At 52.7% G+C, this 20776-nt stretch overlaps 1 protein-coding gene across 1 annotated transcript; it reads right to left on the reverse strand.

Annotated features, from left to right (window-relative positions):
- Positions 1-860: 860 nt before the first annotated feature.
- On the reverse strand, positions 861-20056 carry RSPO1 (R-spondin 1). The gene is made up of 6 exons (XM_059488708.1): positions 19671-20056; positions 9533-9909; positions 6736-6927; positions 4984-5133; positions 4609-4797; positions 861-4005 (listed from the first exon to the last, which is right to left on the reverse strand). The coding sequence occupies exons 2-6, from the start codon at positions 9624-9626 to the stop codon at positions 3854-3856; spliced, it is 777 nt and encodes a 258-aa protein (XP_059344691.1). The 5' UTR covers positions 9627-9909; positions 19671-20056; the 3' UTR covers positions 861-3853.
- Positions 20057-20776: the final 720 nt, after the last annotated feature.

The following is a 20776-nucleotide window of genomic DNA, read 5'->3' on the forward strand; positions in this document are numbered from 1 at the left end:
TACTTTTAATATAGATTTTTAAAATGTGATGCCTATCATGTCTGTCTGTGAAGTCTATTGACTTCATAAAATTTGTAAATATATATCTGAATTATCCCTTTTAGTGTTCTCAGACAATGTAATCCAAACCATAGTTTTAGAGATAACCTTTTTCTCACTATCCTACTTTGTTTCCTTTAATCAAAGCTAAGATTTCTCCTGAGTGAGAAATCATTTAAACATAAACATGGGCTAAGGAGTATATATACATTACCTTCACCTCTCTGAGGGTGGAAAGTCAGTGAATTACTATGTGAGGAGTGTGTGTGCACACAGTTCATTGACTGTAGATGATGAAAAATACAGATTTGTATTACCCAGAGAGGGTTAAGAATGTGATAGAACCAACATTTCTTTGGTGACATTCATCTTCTTTAGGTTCCAAATCTCAGCAAATAAGAGAGAAATGAAACAATTCCAAACCCACAACTGCAAGCTGCCCATTATTGTTCCCCCCATGGCATTGGATGCATTGCTCAAAATCTGAGGAGACAGACTGGAAACCATCCTGCAGATTCTGAGTTAATGGAATTCTGTCCAGCAAATAACACCAGGGAAAATGAAGTTGTTCCCTGTGCAGTGGAGCTCCTGACAAACCATGTCTGTCTGTCTGTCTCTCTGTGCATCCAGCAGCTGCTGCTCCAGTCCAGCACCAAGCTGGTCAAAGCAAAGGGTGGGAATAGGTGCAGGAGCTGGAGCAGTGACATTCCCATCCATGATCCATGTGGTCCTTTGGCTCTCAGGAGAGGCTCCTGTATCTGTGGACATTTTTGATCAGTTGGGTTTGACTCCAGTTTTGGTGAATAAACAAATGAAGCTGGTTCAGCAAACCCATTTATTGATTTATTTGTTTAAAGACATGTATTTTACAGTGATGCCAAGGAGACAACACCACAACAGGGTCATTTAGTGCATGGAAAGAGAGCGTTCACATGTGTGTGAGTTGAGGTGACATCACCCAGCTGAGGATATCTCAGCTTGGACTGGGGAGCTCAGTGTGCAGTTCATGCTGGTCAAAGGCAAAATGTTCCTAAATTCATAACTGAACCAGCTCTCTGGAAGTGGGAATAAGCACAATTCTTGAGCTGACTCAAAAAAAAAAAAAAAAAAGAAAATAAATTGGATTTATTTTTTAATATTTTTTCTCCTAATTGTTCTAAAACAATTTAATTTTAAAATCACCCCTACTGAAAAATCTTGGATATTCTTAATATTCATCTTAAACTTCCTGTTGCCTTTGTCCCTTTTTCTTCCCATTTTGCTCTGAAAAAAGGAAGAAAGTAGGGGAAAGGCTACAACAGAAAGAAGTTTGTCAGATTTTCTAATAATCCCTAGAGTTCTCTAAAATAGGTTCTGTTGATTTATTACATGCAGTTTAGTTTTGAAATAGTTGTGCTAATAGTGCCAGGAGTTACTGTAGGGAATCAAGTCATTACCAGAGCCTCATGTAGGAAACTTTCCTAATGCATTTTCTCTTCCTTAATCCTCACTGAGAGCTCGCTGGGGACGTGGCTCCAGGAGGGAGCTGAGCTTCACCAGTGGGTGCTGCTAAAACTCGAAGGGAAAATGGTTCTGCTGACAAGTAAAAATACTTCTCTCACAGGCTAGAAAATAGAGCAAGGTTGGATCATTGAGCTGGGAAGCTTTCAAAAATCATATGAACATGATCCATAAACAACTTAAAGGATGACTTTTAAGAACCTCTTTCTCCCCCCTGCTTGGTATGCTGGTCGTTTATCATTGTGCTGAAATGGAATCCCCTTTCAAAGATGGAACAGCTTCTTGTTTACTTAAACACAAAGTGGACGAGAGGCTGAAAGGTTTTTCTGCCAGCAGAGCAGTCAGGGAGAGCTTGGTACAGCTCTGGAGCCCAAACAATGTGCAGCCTCCATGTCCTGCCCCTAGCCAAGCCAGCCCTGGGGTGCCTGGCTGGAGGGAATTGGGGTGTTCTGGCCAGAGCTGAGTCCCCAGTGAGCACCAGGAGAGAACCAGGGCTGGGGGTGTGGGCAGGTGACCCTCAGAGGAACAGGAGCTCTCTCCTGCACACCTGTTGGCTCCAAACCACAGAGCAGAGATGGGATGGAGGCAGTACAGCCAAGATTGGATTCACCAGGGTTAATCTGGGTGAGTTTCCCCTGCCCCTCTGGTGCTATGGAAGCAGTAGGGCCAAGATTGGATTCACCAGGGTTAATCTGGGTGAGTTTCCCCTGCCCCTCTGGTGCTATGGAAGCAGTAGGGCCAAGATTGGATTCACCAGGGTTAGTCTGGGTGAGTTTCCCCTGCCCCTCTGGTGCTATGGAAGCAGTAGGGCCAAGATTGGATTCACCAGGGTTAGTCTGGGTGAGTTTCCCCTACCCCTTGCCCTACCAGGGGAGTGGAGCTCCAGCAGCATGTCCCTGATCCACCCTGAGAGCCATGGCACATCCTTGGGAGCAGAGAGCTTCTGCTGAACTCTAGAGAAACGAAATGTGTCTCTATGTATTTATACACAGAGAAATCACATTTTAAAACCCCAGGGCAGTGAAGAGGAGCCCCTCTGTGACCCTGCCCTGAGCAGAGCAGGCAGCAAAGCCACGCAGGGCTCACCAGTCCTTGTCCCAGTTCCTCTGCTCAGGTGGCAGCTCTGGCAGAGCAGGAGAATCCAGGGAATTCCAGCACACAGGTAGTTTCTACCCAATTCAAAATTTTTTTTTTTCTCTCCTGCAGGACCTGAGCTGTGCCTTCCCCTCCCTCCTGCCTCCCTCCTGCCACACACTGGGGTGGCACCAGCTGTCCCCAGCCCCGGATTGTCCCACAGCTGGGACTGGCTGAGCAGAGTCCCAGTGTGCTTTTCTGCACATAGGACTTCCATTGATTTCTACAGGAATTGTGTGTGTATGGAACAAGTGCAGAATGTGTAATGGAAAGCTGCAGTGGAGATAAAAAGGAGGTAAAAAATGCATGTGTATGGATCCACTGCCCATGGGTGCTGGAGCAGACCCCAGTCACAGTCTGTATGCATTCAAAAAAAATGTTTCAGCAACCTGTGGTTTGTTGGAACCTCTCATTTTCTCAATCTGCTGTGTGTTAAGTGGATCCTTCAGTGGGGAGCTCCTCGGGGCTCAGATCCCTCTTGCAGGATGGCTGATTTGTGCTGGCAGCATTTCCTGGGATTTTCTTAAAGCTTTGGTGAGTTTCCCTTCCACAAGTGAGTCTCTGTCCTGTGGGACACCAGCCTCCATAGGGGCCAAGGTATGAACCACACACTCAGGAAGCTGGTTGTCATTTTGATTTTGGGTTTTGTTTTTTTTTAATTTGAAATAATTCTTTGAAGCAGATTCAGGGCAGATGCCACTGACCTCTTACCACAAACATGTATTTGCAATGATAAAGTCATACAGCTTAAAACACAAAATAAGGGGTGAGGGAAGAGAAAGAGGCCCCTGCTGTGTGTGTCTGGGGGGTTCAGTCTCATCCCCTGGCTGAGTGGGGCTGTGTGCTTGGGCTCCATTTGAGGCCTTGATTATGAAATCAATCCCGTGTCTGGGTCCTTCAGTGGCTCATGCTCCACCTCTCCTCCCTGCAGTGTCCCCACAGAGCCCTGGGGACGCTGTGGCTTTGCTCCCACTCCTCAGCAGCATTCTCCCACTGCCCTGGGCAGGGTGTGTGTCTGCAGCCTCCTTCAGGGTTTGTGTGTGGCCTCTGTCAGTCCGTGGGTCAGTCTGGAGTATATGTCTGTCTCTGGACACGTTACATGGTGTAGCAGTGCTCTGTTCAATAAAGCTTTCATATACATAGCAGCAATGGAGTCTTGCCATCCATGACACGCTGCCAGCTACTGGGCAGGGCTGGCGGCCGTCGCGGGCACCGTGGCCCCTCTCTGTTTGTTCTTCCTCTTCTTGGTGCCAGACTTTGTGTCTTTGGTGTCTTTCCTATTTCTGTTCCCATTATCTTGCTTTCCTTGCTCTTCCTTTTTCTTCCTTTTCCCTGCAGTAAAGCAAAGGGGCAGCGTGAGGTGGAGTGGGGGGAACAGATCGGTGCTGTCCCCTTCACCCTGTCCCCCTGGTTAATTCCTGTGCATTTAATCCCTGCTCAGAGCCCTTTCCCCTCAGAAAACTCAGCACAGCTGCAATCCTTGTCCATTCTGTAGCAAGATAACCAAACCACCATTCATCCTGAAGACTCTAATTCCTGGCAAAAACAGATCAATTCTGGTAGAGAAGACAACTCCTATCACGACAGCACACAGGCATGCACCCCTGGCTGCTCTCTGGCCAGGGAAGAAACTAAAATGGGGGGGGGGGGGGGGTTTGGCATGGGTTGGACTGGATCTTGAAAGTCTCTTCCATTCTTGCCATTCTGTGAATTCTGTAAAATAGGTGAAACCTGTGGCACACAACAAGCTGTGCCAAGCTGGGAGCTGAGCCCCCTCCACCTGCAGCTCCTCCAGGTGCCATCCCATCCCCATCCCCTGCCCTTCAGAGGAGCCAGGAGCTGCACAGCACATTGTGACACTGTTCAATTGGCTGACTGCCTATCCCTGAGCTCCCTGGGGTGAGGGCAGGGATGGGAGCCCCCAGCTCTGCTCACCTTCGGGGCACTGGCTCTTCTGCACCGTGCAGCGCCGCACCTCCGTGGTGGCCGGGCACAGGGACACGTCCCCAGAGGGCGCCTGCAGGATCCGCCGGGTCCGGTCCTCATTGCCCTTCTTGAAGCCACAGAGCTTCCTTTTCTTGGAGCAAGGGCCCCACGGACCCCACTCACTCATTTCACATTGTGCTGCAGAGAACGAGAGAGCCCAGCTGTAACTCCTGCTCCAGGCCATCCCGGAGACCACCTCTCCCCCATCTTAGGCTGCAAGGGAGTCTGTGTTTCCCCAGCAGGTTCCTAAGTCCCAGAGCACCCCTTTGAGTCTGTGTTTCCCCAGCAGGTTCCTAAATCCCCTGAGCACCCCTGGCTGCTTACCAGGACTGCTGCACTCCATGGTGCCGTTGGCAGCAGCGTAGCCTTCGGGGCACGTCACGTAACATCTCCCTTTGTGCAAATACAAACCTTCCTTACATTTTGTGCAAAAGTTTCGACTGAAACACGACTCACAGTTCTCAATTTTGCATTCTGGAGGAGGAAAAAAATAATAAAAAAAAAAAATCACCAAAGCCATCATGTAGTTTGATGTGAGCAGAAGGGTCAAGAAGCTCCACACTGCCAAGCCAGGGGGCTCACAGCAGCCAAGGCTCTGAACATCCTGTGCCACTCAGGAGTGAGTTTTCTTTGCCCCATTCCCTGTGCAGGACAGCCGTGTGCTGCAGCTCTCACAGCCACTGCCAGGCCAGGATCAGGCAGGGTGGGAAGGTTTTGGGCTGGGGTTCAGCTGAGCATGGCCAGCCAAAGGGGAGGGTGCAAAGGACACAGCCCTGGCTCCAGCTGCAGCTGCAGGACAGGCTGCATGGAAAGGGAGCTGCATGGAAAGCTGGCTGTGAAGGTGCTGTGCATGGACCTGCCAGGGCACTGATCCCAGGTCTCATGTCCAGCTCTTTCTGATGCTCTGGCTACAGGACTCAAGTCAGGGATTTCACTCAGAGCTGCCTGAGTCTGGCGAACAGTAGGGCAGGAAAAGAGGCACTGAGTGCCTGAAAGGATCTCCCTCCTCACAAAGGCTGCCAGTCTGGCAACCCACGTAACAAAACTGCCCAAAGGTCCTGCAAGATCCCACATCCACAGCATGGTTGTGCAGTGCTGAGCTGGGCTGTTCTTAGGCTGTCATGCTCAGCCCTGCTCACCCCTTCCCCAGAGCCACAGTGTTGTGCTGTGATTTCAGGGTTTACCCCAGAACCTCGGGTCCCTCCCCTGATGATTGCCTCCCAGGTGTGTCAGTCACCTCTCCTTTCCCCTCCCAGCACTGTCTGTCACTCCTGGAATTCCAGAAGGTGTCGAGTGATTGGCAGATTCAAAGGATGCCCTCTACCCCTGGGGGCATTGGGCCATCCAGGTGTCCTTTGTCCCTTTGTCTCTCCCCTCCTGTCCCTGCTTGGTGGCTCCCTGCCCCTTCCCTGCCCCTCTCCCCGGGTTCAAAGGAGCAGCAACCACGGGCTCAGGGAGTTCTGCTGGAGCTGGTGCTGCATTCAGAGGCCTGTGGGCCAGAATAAAGCTCTGCATCCAAACCCTCCATCAGAACCGACTCCTTTCCTTCACCAGCGCCTTAAAGCTTCTCTGCCAGAGGGAAACCTGAGGAACAGCCCCTGTTATGGGGGAAGCTCCATCCCAGCACCACCAGAGCTCCTGCAGGCCTGGACTTGTCCCCACGGGCCCAGCTGCAGCACCCAGGCAGCCCAAAGTGTCTGTGGGGTGAAACACCACACACCCAGGCAGCCCAAAGTGTCTGTGGGGTGAAACACCACACACCCAGCCGGCCAAAAGTGTCTGTGGGGTGAAACACCACACACCCAGCCAGCCCAAAGTGTCTGTGGGATGAAACACCACACACCCAGCCAGCCCAAAGTGTCTGTGGGATGAAACACCACACACCCAGCCAGCCCAAAGTGTCTCTGGGTGAAACACCACACAGGCCCACAGGCCTCTGAACCAAATAGTGCCACTGTTTGGTTCAGCAGCAAGGCCAGACAAGCTCAGGCACGTCCTGTCCAGCAATATTGGTAAATATTCCAATACCACAGCAGCCCCTGCCCTGCCCACAGCCTCCCCCAGCCCCACACTCACTGATGCACTTGTTCATGTCCGTGTTGCGAAGGCCGAAGTAGCCCAGGGGACAGGAGGGCAGGCAAATCCCGATCTGCCGGATGTCGTTGCGCTCCAGGAGGATGAAGAGTTTGGGGGAGCACCTCAGGCACCCGTTGAACTCGGAGCACAGGTCACAGCCCCTGGCACAGCCCTGGCTCAGCTCTGTGCTGACTGCAAGAGCAGCAGAGGGGCCCTGGTTAGTGCTGGGCTCTGCAACTGTGCCCACAAACCACTGGCACCAGTGGCAGGGAGGGCAGGAATGGGGGCACAGCAAGGGTCCTGCAGCACTGGTGCACTGGTAAGGGATGCCACAGAGTCAGAGATGTGCTAAGGACAGGCACAAGAGTCACAACATGGCTGTGCTGAGGAGCAGGACCCTGAAACAGCCACCAGTGGTGCCTAGGGCCTGGCACTGTCCATTCCAGCCCTGGAACAGCCAGAGCTGTGCCTAGAGACCCAGCACTACCCTGAAACACCCACAGTTGTGCCCAGAGACCCAGCACTACCCTGAAACACCCACAGTTGTGCCCAGGGACCCAGCACTGCCCATCCCAGCTCTGAAACAGCTCCAGCTGTGCCCAGGGAGCCACCCCAGCCCTGAAACACCCACCAACTCTGCCCAGGACCCAGCACTGCCCACGTCAGCCCTGAAACAGCCCCAGCTGTGCCCAGGACCCAGCACTGTCCACCCCAGCCCTCTGCCTCCCTTCCCTGGGGCCCATTGGGGCACACACTAACATGGGCATGGCCCAAGGGGTCCAGCCCCTTCTGCTGCCTGCCCTGCAGTGCCTCCATGCCCAGGAGCAGAGTTCATGGCTCTGGAGCAAAACTGTTCCATTAATTCTGTCCCGGGCTGGATCTCACCCTGACCCTGCCTATGTTACATTCTCTCTGGCAGTCAGGAGGTGTCACTGCCCCCAAAATAGAGATGTGTTCTCAGCTCCTACATTCAGTCCAAGAAAAATACTCAATCCCATGTCTTGAGAGTTTTCTGCTTTCAATTATCATATAAAATGCTGCTTGTTTTGAAACCAATCGCATTCTTTGCAGACTAGAATGCAGGTTATTTTTATTAGTTTATTATGCAAGCCATGTCCTTGTTTATAGAAAAGCTGTGTATTTAAAAGATGTATTCTTTTAAATACCATGTTTACTACACTTCAAAAGCAAGCACAGAGCAGCACAGTGCTCAAGTGCCAGGACTAGAGGTGAGAGAGCTGCTCTGTCCCCCTGCCATGACCCAAGAGCTGCTCTGTCCCCCTGCCATGGTCCAAGAGCTGCTCTGTCCCCTCACCATGACCCAAGAGCTGCTCTGTCCCCCTGCCATGACGCAAGAGCTGCTCTGTCCCCCTGCCATGACGCAAGAGCTGCCCTGTCCCTCTGTCCTGACCCAAGAGCTGCCCTGTCCCTCTGTCCTGACCCAAGAACTGCTCTGTCCCCCTGCCATGACCTGGCAGCCCCCCCTGCCTGTCCCAGCCCCTTTTCCAGGCCTGTGGCTGCTTCAGCCTTGGGAAAAGCCACCAAAGGCAGGGAGCCCCCAGCCCCCAGCTGCCAGGAGGGTCCCCTGGTCTGGATTGGGACCCCCAGGGATCAGCCCCATCCCTCCTGCAGCGCTGGGCTCTGGTGCCAAGCTCTGTCTCCATGGCAAAGGTATAAACTGGGCTCCCTCTGGGAATTGCCCTTTATAGAATTAGCCATGATGTCAGGTTTTCCTTGTTCTCCCAGGGCTCGGCAGTCCCAGTTTTAATATAAAATCAATTTTCTATAATTTAATTTAAACCAGTTTTAATGTAAAACAGCTCTAGCATGAGCTTACATAAAGGAGGGCAGTTGGCTGCTCTGGTGCCAATTCTGCCCTGCACGAGCCCCTCCAGGGACCCTCTGGGCTGGAGGCAGAACTGACCCCCCCATGGCCTCAGGGATGTTGGGAAGGATGAAAGTTTGACAAGAAAGTCTCACAGATATGTGTGCTTGGCAAAAAGATTTTTAAATGTAGAATCTGAAGAAGGAATAGAGATGGAAGCAAGTTTTGATATAGAAGAAAAGAATTGCTGAGCCAGTCTTACTGGATAACCAAGGAGGCAAAGGGTGTGTTAGTTAGAAGGGGTTTTATGCCTTAGAGCAAAGGATAAACCCACCCCAAACAAGAAGATGTTTTTACCAAGCAGAAAGCACAGGCAGACAAAATTGCCAATGTTGCAAGTAGAAAAAATGGTCTCAGAATTTTCTACTGCAAGAAAACTGAAAACCAACTTCTAGCTTAAACTGTAATGTACTGACTTTTAGTGATTGGAGAACAGTAACATGAATATGGTAATTACAGTAGTTATGACAGGCTATAGATAAAAGTTAAGGTATCGATTGGTTCTGCTGTATTGAGATGCTCAGCAAAGAAAAGTATAGAATTGTGACCAAGAGAAAAGTGTATAATGCATTGTAAACTAAAGAAAATTATAGAATGCACTGTAGCCAAAACCAAAGGGTCTCCAGGCCTGCCTGCAGCTGGAGCTGACAGCTGTGGGCACAGGCTCTGTCACCCACAACCCTGGACTGCTGTAATCTCTTGAATACAATAAACTGCATTTTGGAGAGCAGCCTGGAGTCCCACATCTCTCATTTCAGCTCTTACATCAGGGGACAGGTCAGGGCACATGGTGAGAGGGATTTGGGGATCTCTGCAGGCTCTTGGGGCACCACAGGCCCTGCCCAGCCCTGTGTGCTGTAAACACACTCACACCATGAGAAGAAGTAGAGAAGAAAAGCATTTCATACATACTTCGTCTTTGCCTCTTGCCCTTCACCACCTTGCTGCTGCCTGTTGGATCCATGGAGCTCAGAAAAAACACCACCACAAGCAGTCCAAGCTGCATAGTAACTCTCCAGAGCTGCAGCCCCTCCGTGCTGGGGTGGCTGGGGGAGCGTGCTCCTCAGCTGGGGGCTCTGCTGCCCCTAAATCCTCAGAGCTGAGAGTCTGTGCACAGAGCCAGGGCTGGCACCATATCCACGAGCTGCAGCAGCAGCAGGCAGCTCAGGTAGCAGGGAACATGGCTCTGCCTTCATCCCTGTCAGCAGGGCAGGAGCTCAGCCCCAGCGCTGTCCAGGGCTCAGCTGTGGGTGTTAGGGGCTCACAGTGTCCAGGGGTGCTGGCAAGAACTGCAAAAGAAGAGGAGAAATGGGTTAATTTGACAGACAGCAGCACTCCCACAATGGCTGGGGGTGAGCACAAGGGTGTGGGGTGCACTGGGAGTGCTGGCAGGGAGTGGTGTGGGGAGAAGTGTGCTCCAGACTCATCCATGAGTCCCTGATACAGAATCCCAGAATCCCAGAATCACAGAATCACTGAATCACAGGATCACAGAATCCCAGAATCGCAGAATCACAGAATCCCAGAATCACAGGATCACTGAATCCCAGAATCCCAGGATCACTGAATCACGGAATCACAGAGTCACAGAATCACAGAATCACTGAATCCCAGGATCACTGAATCACTGAATCACTGAATCAGAATCCCAGAGTCACAGAATCCCAGAATCACAGGATCACTGAATCACAGAATCACTGAATCCCAGGATCACTGAATCACTGAATCAGAATCCCAGAATCCCAGAATCCCAGTATCACAGAATACCAGAATCACAGAATCACTGAATTCCAGAATCACTGAATCACTGAATTCCAGAATCACTGAATCCCAGAATCCCAGAATCACAGAATCACTGAATCCCAGAACCTCTGAATCACAGAATCACAGAGTCACAGTATCACAGAATAATGGGGTTGGAAGAGACCTCTAAGATGATTGAGTCCAACCTATGCCCTAACACCTCAACCAGACTATAGCACCCAGTGCCATGTCCAGTCCTTTTTTAAACACATCCAGAGATGATGATTCTCCCTGGGAAGAGCATCCCAGTGCTTTATTATCCTTCCAGTGAAAAACTTATTCCTAATATCCAACCTATCTCTTCCCTGACATATCCTGAGACTAGTAACCAGTTTGAAAGCTCAGTGCATCTTTGCCATCTGCCAGTGCTGCAAACAGTAGTTATGGCTGGAACTTGTTTAAAACAGAGCCAGAGCCCTGGGCTGCCCTCCCCGAGAGGCAGATGGCTGCAGTGGGTGCCAGGCACACAAGATGTTTCCCATCAAGGGGGCACCTCTGGGGCTGGTAGTCAAGCCAGCCTGCAGTCCCCAGCCAGCCTGGTGTGTCTGGGGACGGGGTGGGATCCTCTGCCCAGAACTGCTGCCTTTCTGCTCGAAGGGAATTTCCAAACCTCCCATCTCCCGTTCATTCCCCGAGGCGCAGGGCAGGGTCAGCGCTGCCTGCGCAGGGCTGGGAGCGGGAGCTGCTCTGTCCTGGGCTCACTGGCACAGACAGCCTGGTGTGGGGCAGAGAGACTGGCACAGGGCAGAGAGACTGGTGTGGGGCAGAGAGAGCCTGGTGTGGGGCAGGGACAGCTTGCTGTGGGGCAGAGAGACTGGTGTGGGGCAGGGACAGCCTGGTGTGGGGCAAAGAGAGAGCCTGGTGTGGGGCAGAGAGCCTGGCACAGGGCAGAAAGCCTGGCATGGAGCAGAGAATCCAAGGTGGGGCAGAGAACCCATCATGGGGCAGCAAGCCCAGCATAGGGCAGAGAACCCAACGTGGGGCATAGAACCCAGTGCAGGGCAGTGAGCCCAGGTGTGAGTGCCACACCGCCCTCCCCAAGCCATGGCACAGAGTGGCCCAATGTGCTGGCAGCACAGAGTGATGGGATGGCAGCACCAGCAGCACAGGCTGGCACCAAACCAACAGCTCTGAGTGAAATTCAGGAGAGAGAAGGAAAGCCCAGCTGCCAGCCAAGACTCCGCATCCTTTCCTGAGAGTGCCCAAAGCCTTGCTCAGCTGGCTCCTGACATTTTCCCTGTACTTTCCAAGTGTTTTTCCCTATGCCTGGTATGAAGGCAGGGCAAGTTCCACGTTGCACCAAGAGCTCTGGCACTGCCAAGCCAGCCCCACTCCTCTCTGCAGCTGGCAAAGCCCTGCCAACGGCAGACATTGTGCTGGAATGGAGGCGACAACATCTTCTCTGTGAAGTCAAATGGAACAGAAAATTGTTTTAATCCCTCTCTAATAACTGCGCAATCACCGATGCCCCAAACAACAGCTGGCGACAGCGCTGGAAGTGAGCCTGGACCCTGCCTGGGATGGTCCCCATGGGGCTGTCCCCTCCCTGCCCACCCTGCCTGGGGGACCTGCTGAGGGCCACTGGCACAGCACCCTCTGCCCCAGCTCATCTGAGGGGAATTATGGCCTCCAGGTGTGGCCATAACCCCTCTGGAGCAGAGCACCTGGAGGGAGGGGCTGCCCCAGCAGCATTGGTCTGCTGTGACCTGGGTATTGCTGAGCCTTGTGGCACAAACACTCCTGGCTCTCACCTGGGCCACTGTCTCTCCACCCTGGTGGCTCTGAACTTTTCCCTGTCCCCCTACCCTGGTGGCTCTGACCTTTTCATTGTGTGACCCAGGTATTACTGAGCCTTGTGGCAGCCCATGGCACAAACACTCTTGGCACTCACCTGTGCCATCACCACTGTCCCCCCACCGTGGTGGCTCTGAACTTTTCACTGTCCCCCTGTCCTGGTGGCTCTGAACTTTTCCCTGTCCTCTGGCCCTGGTGGCTCTGAAGTTTTCACTGTGTGACCCAGGTTTTGCTGAGCCTTGTGGCTGCTGGTGGCACAAACACTCCTGGCACTCACCTGTGCCATCGCCACTGTCCCCCCACCCTGATGGCTCTGAATATTTCCTGTCCCCTCACCCCAGTGGCGCTGAACCTTTCCTGTCCCTCCATCCTGATGGCTGTGAACTTTTCACTCTCCCCTGGCCCTGGTGTCTCTGAACTTTTCCCTGTCCCCCTCTCCTGATGACTCTGAACTTTTCACTGTCCCCCCATCTTGGTGGCTCTGAACTTTTCCTTGTCCCCCCACCCTGGTGGCTCTGAACCTTTCACTGTCCCCCTGTCCTAGTGGCTCTGAAATTTCCCTGTCCCCTCACCCTGGTGGCTCTGAGCTTTTCACTGTCCCCCTGTCCTGGTGGCTCTGAATTTTTCCCGTGTCCCCGTGTCTCTGCCAGGGCAGGAGCCCAGCTCTCACCATGTGCTTGTCATTACAGCCCACGGCTCCTCCACAGGATTTTCAAATAAATAATTAGTCACTTGTGTAAACACCGACTTGTTCTGCACTTCCAAGCCTGTTTGCTGCAAGCTGCTTTATAAACACTGTCAAGTGCTCCAGCTGGGCTGGTGCAGCGTTCAGGGAGCTGAGCACAGGGGATCCCCGCAGCTCCTCTGCACTTAGGGGGCAGCAGGGGCAGTGAGGTCCCTTGGACAGGTGCTGTGGGACAGTCCCCATGCCCAGCACAGCCACCTGTGGGGATGGCATCAGTGCAGCACAGCCCAGAGTGTCCCCAAGGAGCTGCGGAGGGACAACGGTGCTGCTCCTGATGTTTAATTCCGCCGTGTTTACACAACACTCCCAGCGTGGGGACAGCCCCCAGCGTGGGGACAGCAGCAGGGATGGATGTGCTGAGTGAGCCAACACAGCCCCATGTGCCAAGAGCCAGCGTGAAACTCGTGGACCCCATTGCTGAGGGCAGCCAGGGCAGGAAGTGCCACAGAAACCTTGAGATTGCAGCACAAACCAAGCGAGCACTCACTTCTGTTGCAGACATCTTTTATGAAAAATCCTTTCTTTAGGATTTTTTTCTCCCGAGAAGTTGAGAGGCCTCAGGAACAAAATGTAAACAATGATTATCTGCTGCTGTAGAATGGAACAGGTGGATCTTTGATTGGCCCATGTTGGATGTTTGTAATTAATGGCAAATCAAAGTGAGCTGGCTCGGACAGAGAGTCTGAGCCACAAACCTTTGTTATCATTCTTTCTTTTTCTATTCTTAGCTGGCCTTCTGATTAAATCCTTTCTTCTAGTCTTTTAGTATAGTTTTAATATAATATATATCATAAAATAATAAATCAGCCTTCTGAGACATGGAGTCAGATCCTTGTCTCTTCCCTCATCATAAGACCCCTGTGAACACCATCACACACTTCTCCCTCCTGGTTTCCTCATTTTCTAGCCCAAAAGGAGCCTGGGCTTGGCCAGAGCTGCTGCCTCAGCGCTGAAGGGCACTGTAGGTGCTGTCTTTGCAGGTCACACAGAACCCACAGGTGTCCCAATCCCCCCACGAGCACTGGGGGTCTGTGGGGAGCTGGCTGGCTGGGCTGCCTTCCCCACCCTCCCTGCAGGACACGAGTTATGGTTCCTTCTGTTACTGCAGCCATCAGTCAAGCTCAGGTTGCTACAAGCAATTTCCAGTCTAAACATTCGCAGGATTTATGCCATTATCCAATCTACAGGAAGAATTTGGGGTAACCTGAATTGTTCTGAGTTCATTTATGGAGAGACCTGGCCCCTGGATGTGAGATGGCACTAAGCCTTGTTTGCAATTCAATCAGGATAAATTGGTCCTTGGGAGCTGCAATACAAACCAGAAAATGTAAACCATGCAGATAATTTGCCATTAGTCCTCCTCCACACAAGGTGAGAAAGACCAACATTATATCCCACCAGGGATCCCAAATGTAAACAGGCTCTCCAAAGGTTTACTGAGCCTTGCAGAGAAGGACCAGATGCTGGAGGCAGGACAGACCTGGTTAGAGCAGGAATGAACCCCTCGGAGCTGCCAACAGCCCAGCTGTGAGCTGGGGAATTTGGGTTTGCAGGAGCTGCATGGAGAATTTGAATTTCCTCTGTGTGAATGTGCTCAGAGTGGCTTCATGCAGGAGGAGTCAGGGTTTTGCAGGGGTTGTTTGGTCCCACATCTCCCAGTCCTACACCAGGGGACAGGACTCCCCACCCTGAGGCCTCCTAGGCCCAGGACACACCATCACAAAACCTCCAACACCTAGGACACACCACTCTGAGGCCTCTAACATCCAGGACACATCACCCCAAAGCCTCCAACGCTCAGGACACACCATCCTGAGGGCTCCCAGCCCAGGAGACACCACCCCAAAGCCTCCAGCCCCAAGACACAGCACCCTGAGGCCTCCAACACCCAGGACACACCACCCTGAGGCCTCTCAGCCCCAGGATACACCACCCTGAGGGCTCCCAGCCCCACACATCACCCCAAAACCTTCAACACCCAGCACACACCACCCCAAATCCTCCCAGCACCAGGACACACCATCCCAAAGCCTCCAACACCCAGGACACACCACTGTGAGGCCTCCAACACCAGGCACACACCATTCCAAAACCTCCAACACCCAGGACACACCACCCCAAATCCTCCCAGCCTAGGACACACCACCCCAAGGCCTTCAACACCCAGCACACACCACCCCAAAGCCTCCTAGCCCCAGGACACACCTCCCCAAAGCCTTCTAGCCCCAGGGCAGACTCCAGCTCTGGAAGGTTGTGGGTGGCAGCAGCAGCTCCATGCTGCTCACTCCCCAGCCTGCCTTTGTGGAGCTTTCAACAGGCCCCTCAACCACCAGAGATGGCAGCTGGTTATCCCTGGTTATCCCTGGTTATCCCCGTTCCACAGCACCCAGGGATGTGCCCTGGTGCTCCCTGAGTCCTCTCCCTGCTCTGCCTGTGCCCGGTGCCCTGTTCCCTGCACTGGTGCCCCCATGGCAGAGCTCCCTGCCTGCTCCACCAGCCCCACCATGGCAGGGAAGGGCTGAAGGAGCAGCTTTGGGGCCTCATTCTCTTTGTCCATCAGCAGGGCTGATGCTCCAGGAGCAGCTCTGTGAATCCCTCAGGGAAAGTCCACCAGCAGGGCTGATGCTCCAGGAGCAGCTCTGTGAGTCCCTGTGCAGTGCAAGGTCCCACCAGGCCTGGCTCAGCCATCCCAGCTGCCACAGGGTGTCTCGCGTGCCTCTGGCAAACAGCGCATGCACAGGCACAGGCAGAGCCACTTTGTTCTGTTTAGTCTTTGAAGCAATAAAAGAGGGCTGCATTAAGTCCAATTTCCGAACCAGAAGGTCCTCATTTGATATCAGATCCCAGCGCCAAGTCCTGCAAAATCCCCAACCCATAAACTTCACTGAAAAAATAAAAATAAAAATAATAGAAGCCTGATCTGGCAGCAGAGATATCCACAGCATTGCTGAGGTCTGACTTCCTCCAGCAGCTCCTACACTGCATTCCCTGTGCTGTGACACTGAGGAGGGGCTGCTGCTTGTGCTCCAAAAAAGCCCACCCCAATGATTTGTTCCAAAAATAAAACTTTACACCTTAGCTAAAAAAACTTTGCAAGATAAGTCTATATGTGTTATAATTATATAGATATAATTATATAATCATATTAGTAGTAATACCTTGCATCATTCAGTGTGTGCGACAAATGATGAACAAAACTATCAAAAAAGTTTTTATCATACAAAAAACCCCATAAACTTCACTGAAAAAAATAAAAATAATAAAAGCCCAAGTGCCCAATAAGTGCCCCACAGTAAAATAAAAGCCCAATAAGTGCCCCAAAGTGCCCCAATAAGCAAAAATAAAAGCCCAATAAGTGCCGCACAGTAGCTGCTCCAAAAAAACCCATCCCAATGATTTGTTCCAAAAATAGAACTTTAAAAAAACTTTGCAAGATAACTCTATGTGTGTTAAGTGTTTTAGTATTATATTAGTAGTAATACCTTGCATACTTCAGTGTGTGCAACAGATGATGAACAAAACTATCATACAAAAAACCCATAAACTTCACTGAAAAAAAAAAAATTAAAAGCCCAATCTGGCAGCTTTGGGCTGCCCCACAGTAGCTGCTCCAAAACAACCCCAGTGCCACAGGCCTCCCTCCAGGAGCAGAGAGCTCCAGCCCTGTAAAACATCAGGAAATGTTTTACAGGGGGATTCCCGTGGCCCTCATGCCAGCACACAGGCTGCTCTGCACAAGGAGAGCCCTGAGGCAGGCAGGCTGCAGGATCTGTGCCTGCTGCTCCTCCACAGAACCAGAGCAGCAGCTGGAGCTGTACTGGGATCACCCTGGCGGGCACAGCTCTGTGTTTGGGGTCTGATTGCAGTGATAGGACCAGCAAACTTGTGTGTGTTGGGTCCAGCAGGCACAGCTCTGTATTTGGGGTCTGACTGCAGTCATGGGATGGGAACAGCAAATCTGTGTTGGGTCCAGCAGGCACAGCTCTGTGTTTGGGATCTGACTGCAGTAAAAGGAGCAGGAAACCTGTGTGTGTTGGGTACAGCTCTGTGTTTGGGGTCTGGCTGCAGCTGTGGGAGCAGCAAGCCTGCACACGGTGGCACAGCCAGCTGGGCTTGGCAGTGCTCAGGGCATCCCTGCCCTGCATCTGCAGAGTTCTTGGCATCACTGCCCTGCATTTCCAGAGCCTTTGGCATCACTGCCCTGCATTTCCAGAGCTTTTGGCTGTGCTCAGGGCATCCCTGCATCTGCAGAGCTCTTGGCTGAGCTCAGGGCATCCCTGCCCTGCATTTCCAGAGCTTTTGGCAGTGTCCAGGGTGTCCCTGAATTTGCAGAGCTCTTGGCCATGCTCAGGGCATCTGCAGAGTTTTTGGCTGTGCTCAGGGCATCACTGCCCTGCATCTCCACAGCTTTTGCTATGCCCAGGGCATCCCTGTATTCCCAGAGCTCTTGGCTGTGCTCAGGGCATCCCTGCCCTGCATTTCCAGAGCTTTTGGCAGTGTCTAGGGTATCCCTGAATCTGCAGAGCTTTTGGCAGTGCTCAGGGCATCCCTGCCCTGCATTTCCAAAGCTTTTGGCCATGCTTTTGGCCATGCTCAGGGCATCTGCAGAGTTTGTGGTTGTGCTCAGAGCATCATTGCCCTGCATTTCCAGAGCTTTTGGCATCACTGCCCTGCATCTGCAGAGCTTTTGGCAGTGTCCAGGGTATCCCTGAATCTGCAGAGCTTTAGGCTGTGCTCAGGGCATCCCTGCCCTGCATTTCCAGAGCTTTTGGCATCACTGCCCTGCTTTTCCAGAGGTCTTGGCCGTGCTCATGGCATCCCTGCCCTGCATTCCCGAGCGGGTCCCGGCTCCTCCCTGCCGCGTCCCTCAGGGTGGTGCTGCTGCTCTCGCAGCAGCCGCGCAGGGCCGGGGGAGCTGATCCAGCTCGATCCTTTATTCCAGGGTGGTTTCCAGGCGTGTTGCAGCACTGGCATTGCTGCCATCCTCCCACCCATTCTGCACAGCCCTGGCCCCACAGCGGGGTGAGGGATGGAGTCAGGAGGGGTTCACCCACTCTGGGGTCACCAACAGAGCTCAGACAAAAATCACTGTGCATGGAGAATCCTCCAGAAAGAGGCAAAATCACTCCAAATAGAGAACCCTCGAGGCAGAGGTTTCACTGCATTCACTCCCTGGCAGATCTCAGCACAGCCCTGGCCACCCCAGCACTGTCAGCACTGTCCCAAGCTCACAGACCTTCAGGTGGTGGATTTTTTTGTGTGGGTATTGCTGACCCCTGCGCAGCAGAGTGGAGGCTCCACTCATGCACACATGGACTAGGAAAGAAAGACTAGAAAAACTGGAAAAAGGAAGTCAAATGAAATCTGGGGGATTTTGGCAGACATCAGAGTGACAAGGGAGCTCAGAAGAAGATAATTTATGTTTCCAGAGTCATGTCATCCCCTTTGTCTGCCTGGATTATTTCCTGTATTACCCTATTTTAATGCCTTTCACTGTAAGTGCCTCATTAAACCCAAACCCCACCGTTCAGGGGACCACACATGCCTGAGACTGTAAAATACTCCAATCCAGTGACCCCCAGCCACATCTCACAGCTCCTGGCTCCATCAGCACCGAGGCTGAAGCCACCCTGACCCTTGGGGAGCTGAGTCCCAGCCAGGCTGCAGGAACCCTCACTGAATCCAGCAGCACTTCCCTGCACGTCAGCACCAGCTCACACCACTCTAATTACTGCCATAATCCCCATTATTAATTATCTCCCCCTGGATCCCCCATTCCAGCTGCACAGAGCTGTACTTACCCCATGCCCCCATGGGTGCCTGGCAGCAGCCTTGCCTTAGGGCTGAGCCAGCAGCAAATTCCTGCTCATCCTCCTATTGCCCCCGTGCCTGGCACCAGGGGGAGGGCAGAGGGCACAGCTGGACCCACAGCTGGAACAGAACCAGCCTGGAGCTCCAGGCAGCTGATCAACACCCCAGCTCTGTCCCTGTCCCCAGTTTGGGATGGTAATACAGTGCCAGGGGACACAGAGAGCAGCTAGGGGACACAGAGAGCAGCCCAGCTCTGTCCCCCTGACCCTGTCCTCAGTGCTAGGGGACACAGAGAGCAGCACAGCTCTGTCCCCCTGTCCTTGTCCCCAGTGCTAGGGGACACAGAGAGCAGCACAGCTCTGTCCCTCTGTTCCTGTGTCCCTGTCCCCAGCCCAGATGCTAACACAGTACCAGGGCACACAGAGATCAGCCAGCTCTGTCCCTCTGTCCCTGTCTCCAGCCCAGGGGGTACCAGGGCACACACAGAGCTCAGCCCAGCTCTGTCCCTCTGTCCCTGTGTCCCTCTGTCCCCAGCCCGGACGGTGCCAGGGCACACACAGAGCTCAGCCCAGCTCTGTCCCTCTGTCCCTGTGTCCCTGTGTCCCTCTGTCCCCAGCCCGGACGGTGCCAGGGCACACACAGAGCTCAGCCCAGCTCCCCTGCAAGCCGCAGCCGCTCGGGGGAAGGGAGAGGAGGGAAGGAGGGAGGGAGGGAGGGAGGAAGGGGATCCCACAGATGGTGCTGTGATCCCGCTCCGCTCTCATTGTCTGCGCTCATTATCCACGTTGCACAAGGCGAGCCCGCGGGCAGATGCTGACACGGCTCTCGGGCTCTTCATTAGCAGCCCCGCGTTGCAAAAGCTCCATCCGCACAAACATGCATGCTTGAAGCCCTTACCTTCAGCTTGTCACTCCCTCATCCCTGCGGGAAAGACTCTACTGCGTTCTCAGCTTTAAAACGCTACAAGAACAACTACAAAATTCCTCAGTTCCTCCAGAGAAAGTTACGCGCACGTTTCTGTCAAAAATAAACGAAAAATAGATTCATGGCGAGTCCATGGAGAAGCCGGGTGCGTGTGGAAGTTTTGGTGGCTCGGTTTTTGAGGCAGGTTCCTGAGGGGGTCCCGGGTTTGGCACAGAGGAACAAAACCCTCCTGCGATGTGCGGGATCCCAGCTCGGGCTGCCTCCTGCTCCCTCAGCCCACGCTGCAAAGCAGAAAGTTCGTGATCACCTCAGAGCAATTTGCATGTCCAAAAATGCTGCTCTCAATCCGCAGACTCCATCCCATCCACCAGCCAGGAGGCTTTTTTATTATTATTATTATTACTATTCTTATTATTATTACTATTACCAGAGTATGCAGCTTTGTAAAGGCATCCAGTGCAAACTCCTGCATGAGGGAATTCCACCCCACTGGTACCACCTCCTCAGACAATATCCAGCCAAAATATTGTGTGGCTGTTGCAAAACCCGGACTGGAGCTCCACAAAGGAGCTTCCAGAGCCAGCAGGGTCTCAGTGAATTACTGCAGAGTGACACACCATCCAGTTGTCTTTGTAGTCTTTTTTTTTTTTTTTTATTTATGACAGCTAATTCCGAGTTATTACTAACATTTCAGTGGTAAGTGGTGTATGAAGTCATCAGCTGTCACAACTGCATCTGTTAATAAACATGTCAGATATTAAAAGCAGCTTATTATCCTCTGGAGGGGGGGAAGGCATGAAGGCAAAGAGCTCAGAGCTTGGTTGTCTTTCCACTGCTGAGGAAACACTCCTGCTCAGGGGAGCAGCATGGGACTGCCTGGGATATCTGCCCTCAACACCCCTGAGCAGCCTGGGAGCTCTGCTCCAGTGCTCTCAGCTCCCTGTGCCTCCTCCAGCAGGGTGAGCACAAGGCAGAGCCTGCTCTGGCCAGGGGACAGGGATGTCAGTGCTCGGGCACTTTCCCTGAGCCCCACCATGGCTGCTGGGGTGAGCAAATCCTGCACAGGGGCTCAGAGAAGG

The sequence above is a fragment of the Ammospiza nelsoni genome, chromosome 25 (assembly GCF_027579445.1).
Source record: "Ammospiza nelsoni isolate bAmmNel1 chromosome 25, bAmmNel1.pri, whole genome shotgun sequence".
NCBI classification, from domain to species: Eukaryota; Metazoa; Chordata; class Aves; order Passeriformes; family Passerellidae; genus Ammospiza; species Ammospiza nelsoni.

Excerpts from the sequence above, each read along its gene's own strand:
- RSPO1 (XM_059488708.1), bottom strand. The coding sequence starts at position 9,626 with ATGCAGCTTGGACTGCTTGTGGTGGTGTTTTTTCTGAGCTCCATGGAT. Across the intron at positions 4,798-4,983 it reads CATGGAGTGCAGCAGTCCTG|CACAATGTGAAATGAGTGAG; the intron begins GTAAGCAGCCAG and ends CGTTCTCTGCAG. Across the intron at positions 4,006-4,608 it reads GAAGAGCCAGTGCCCCGAAG|GGAAAAGGAAGAAAAAGGAA; the intron begins GTGAGCAGAGCT and ends GCTTTACTGCAG.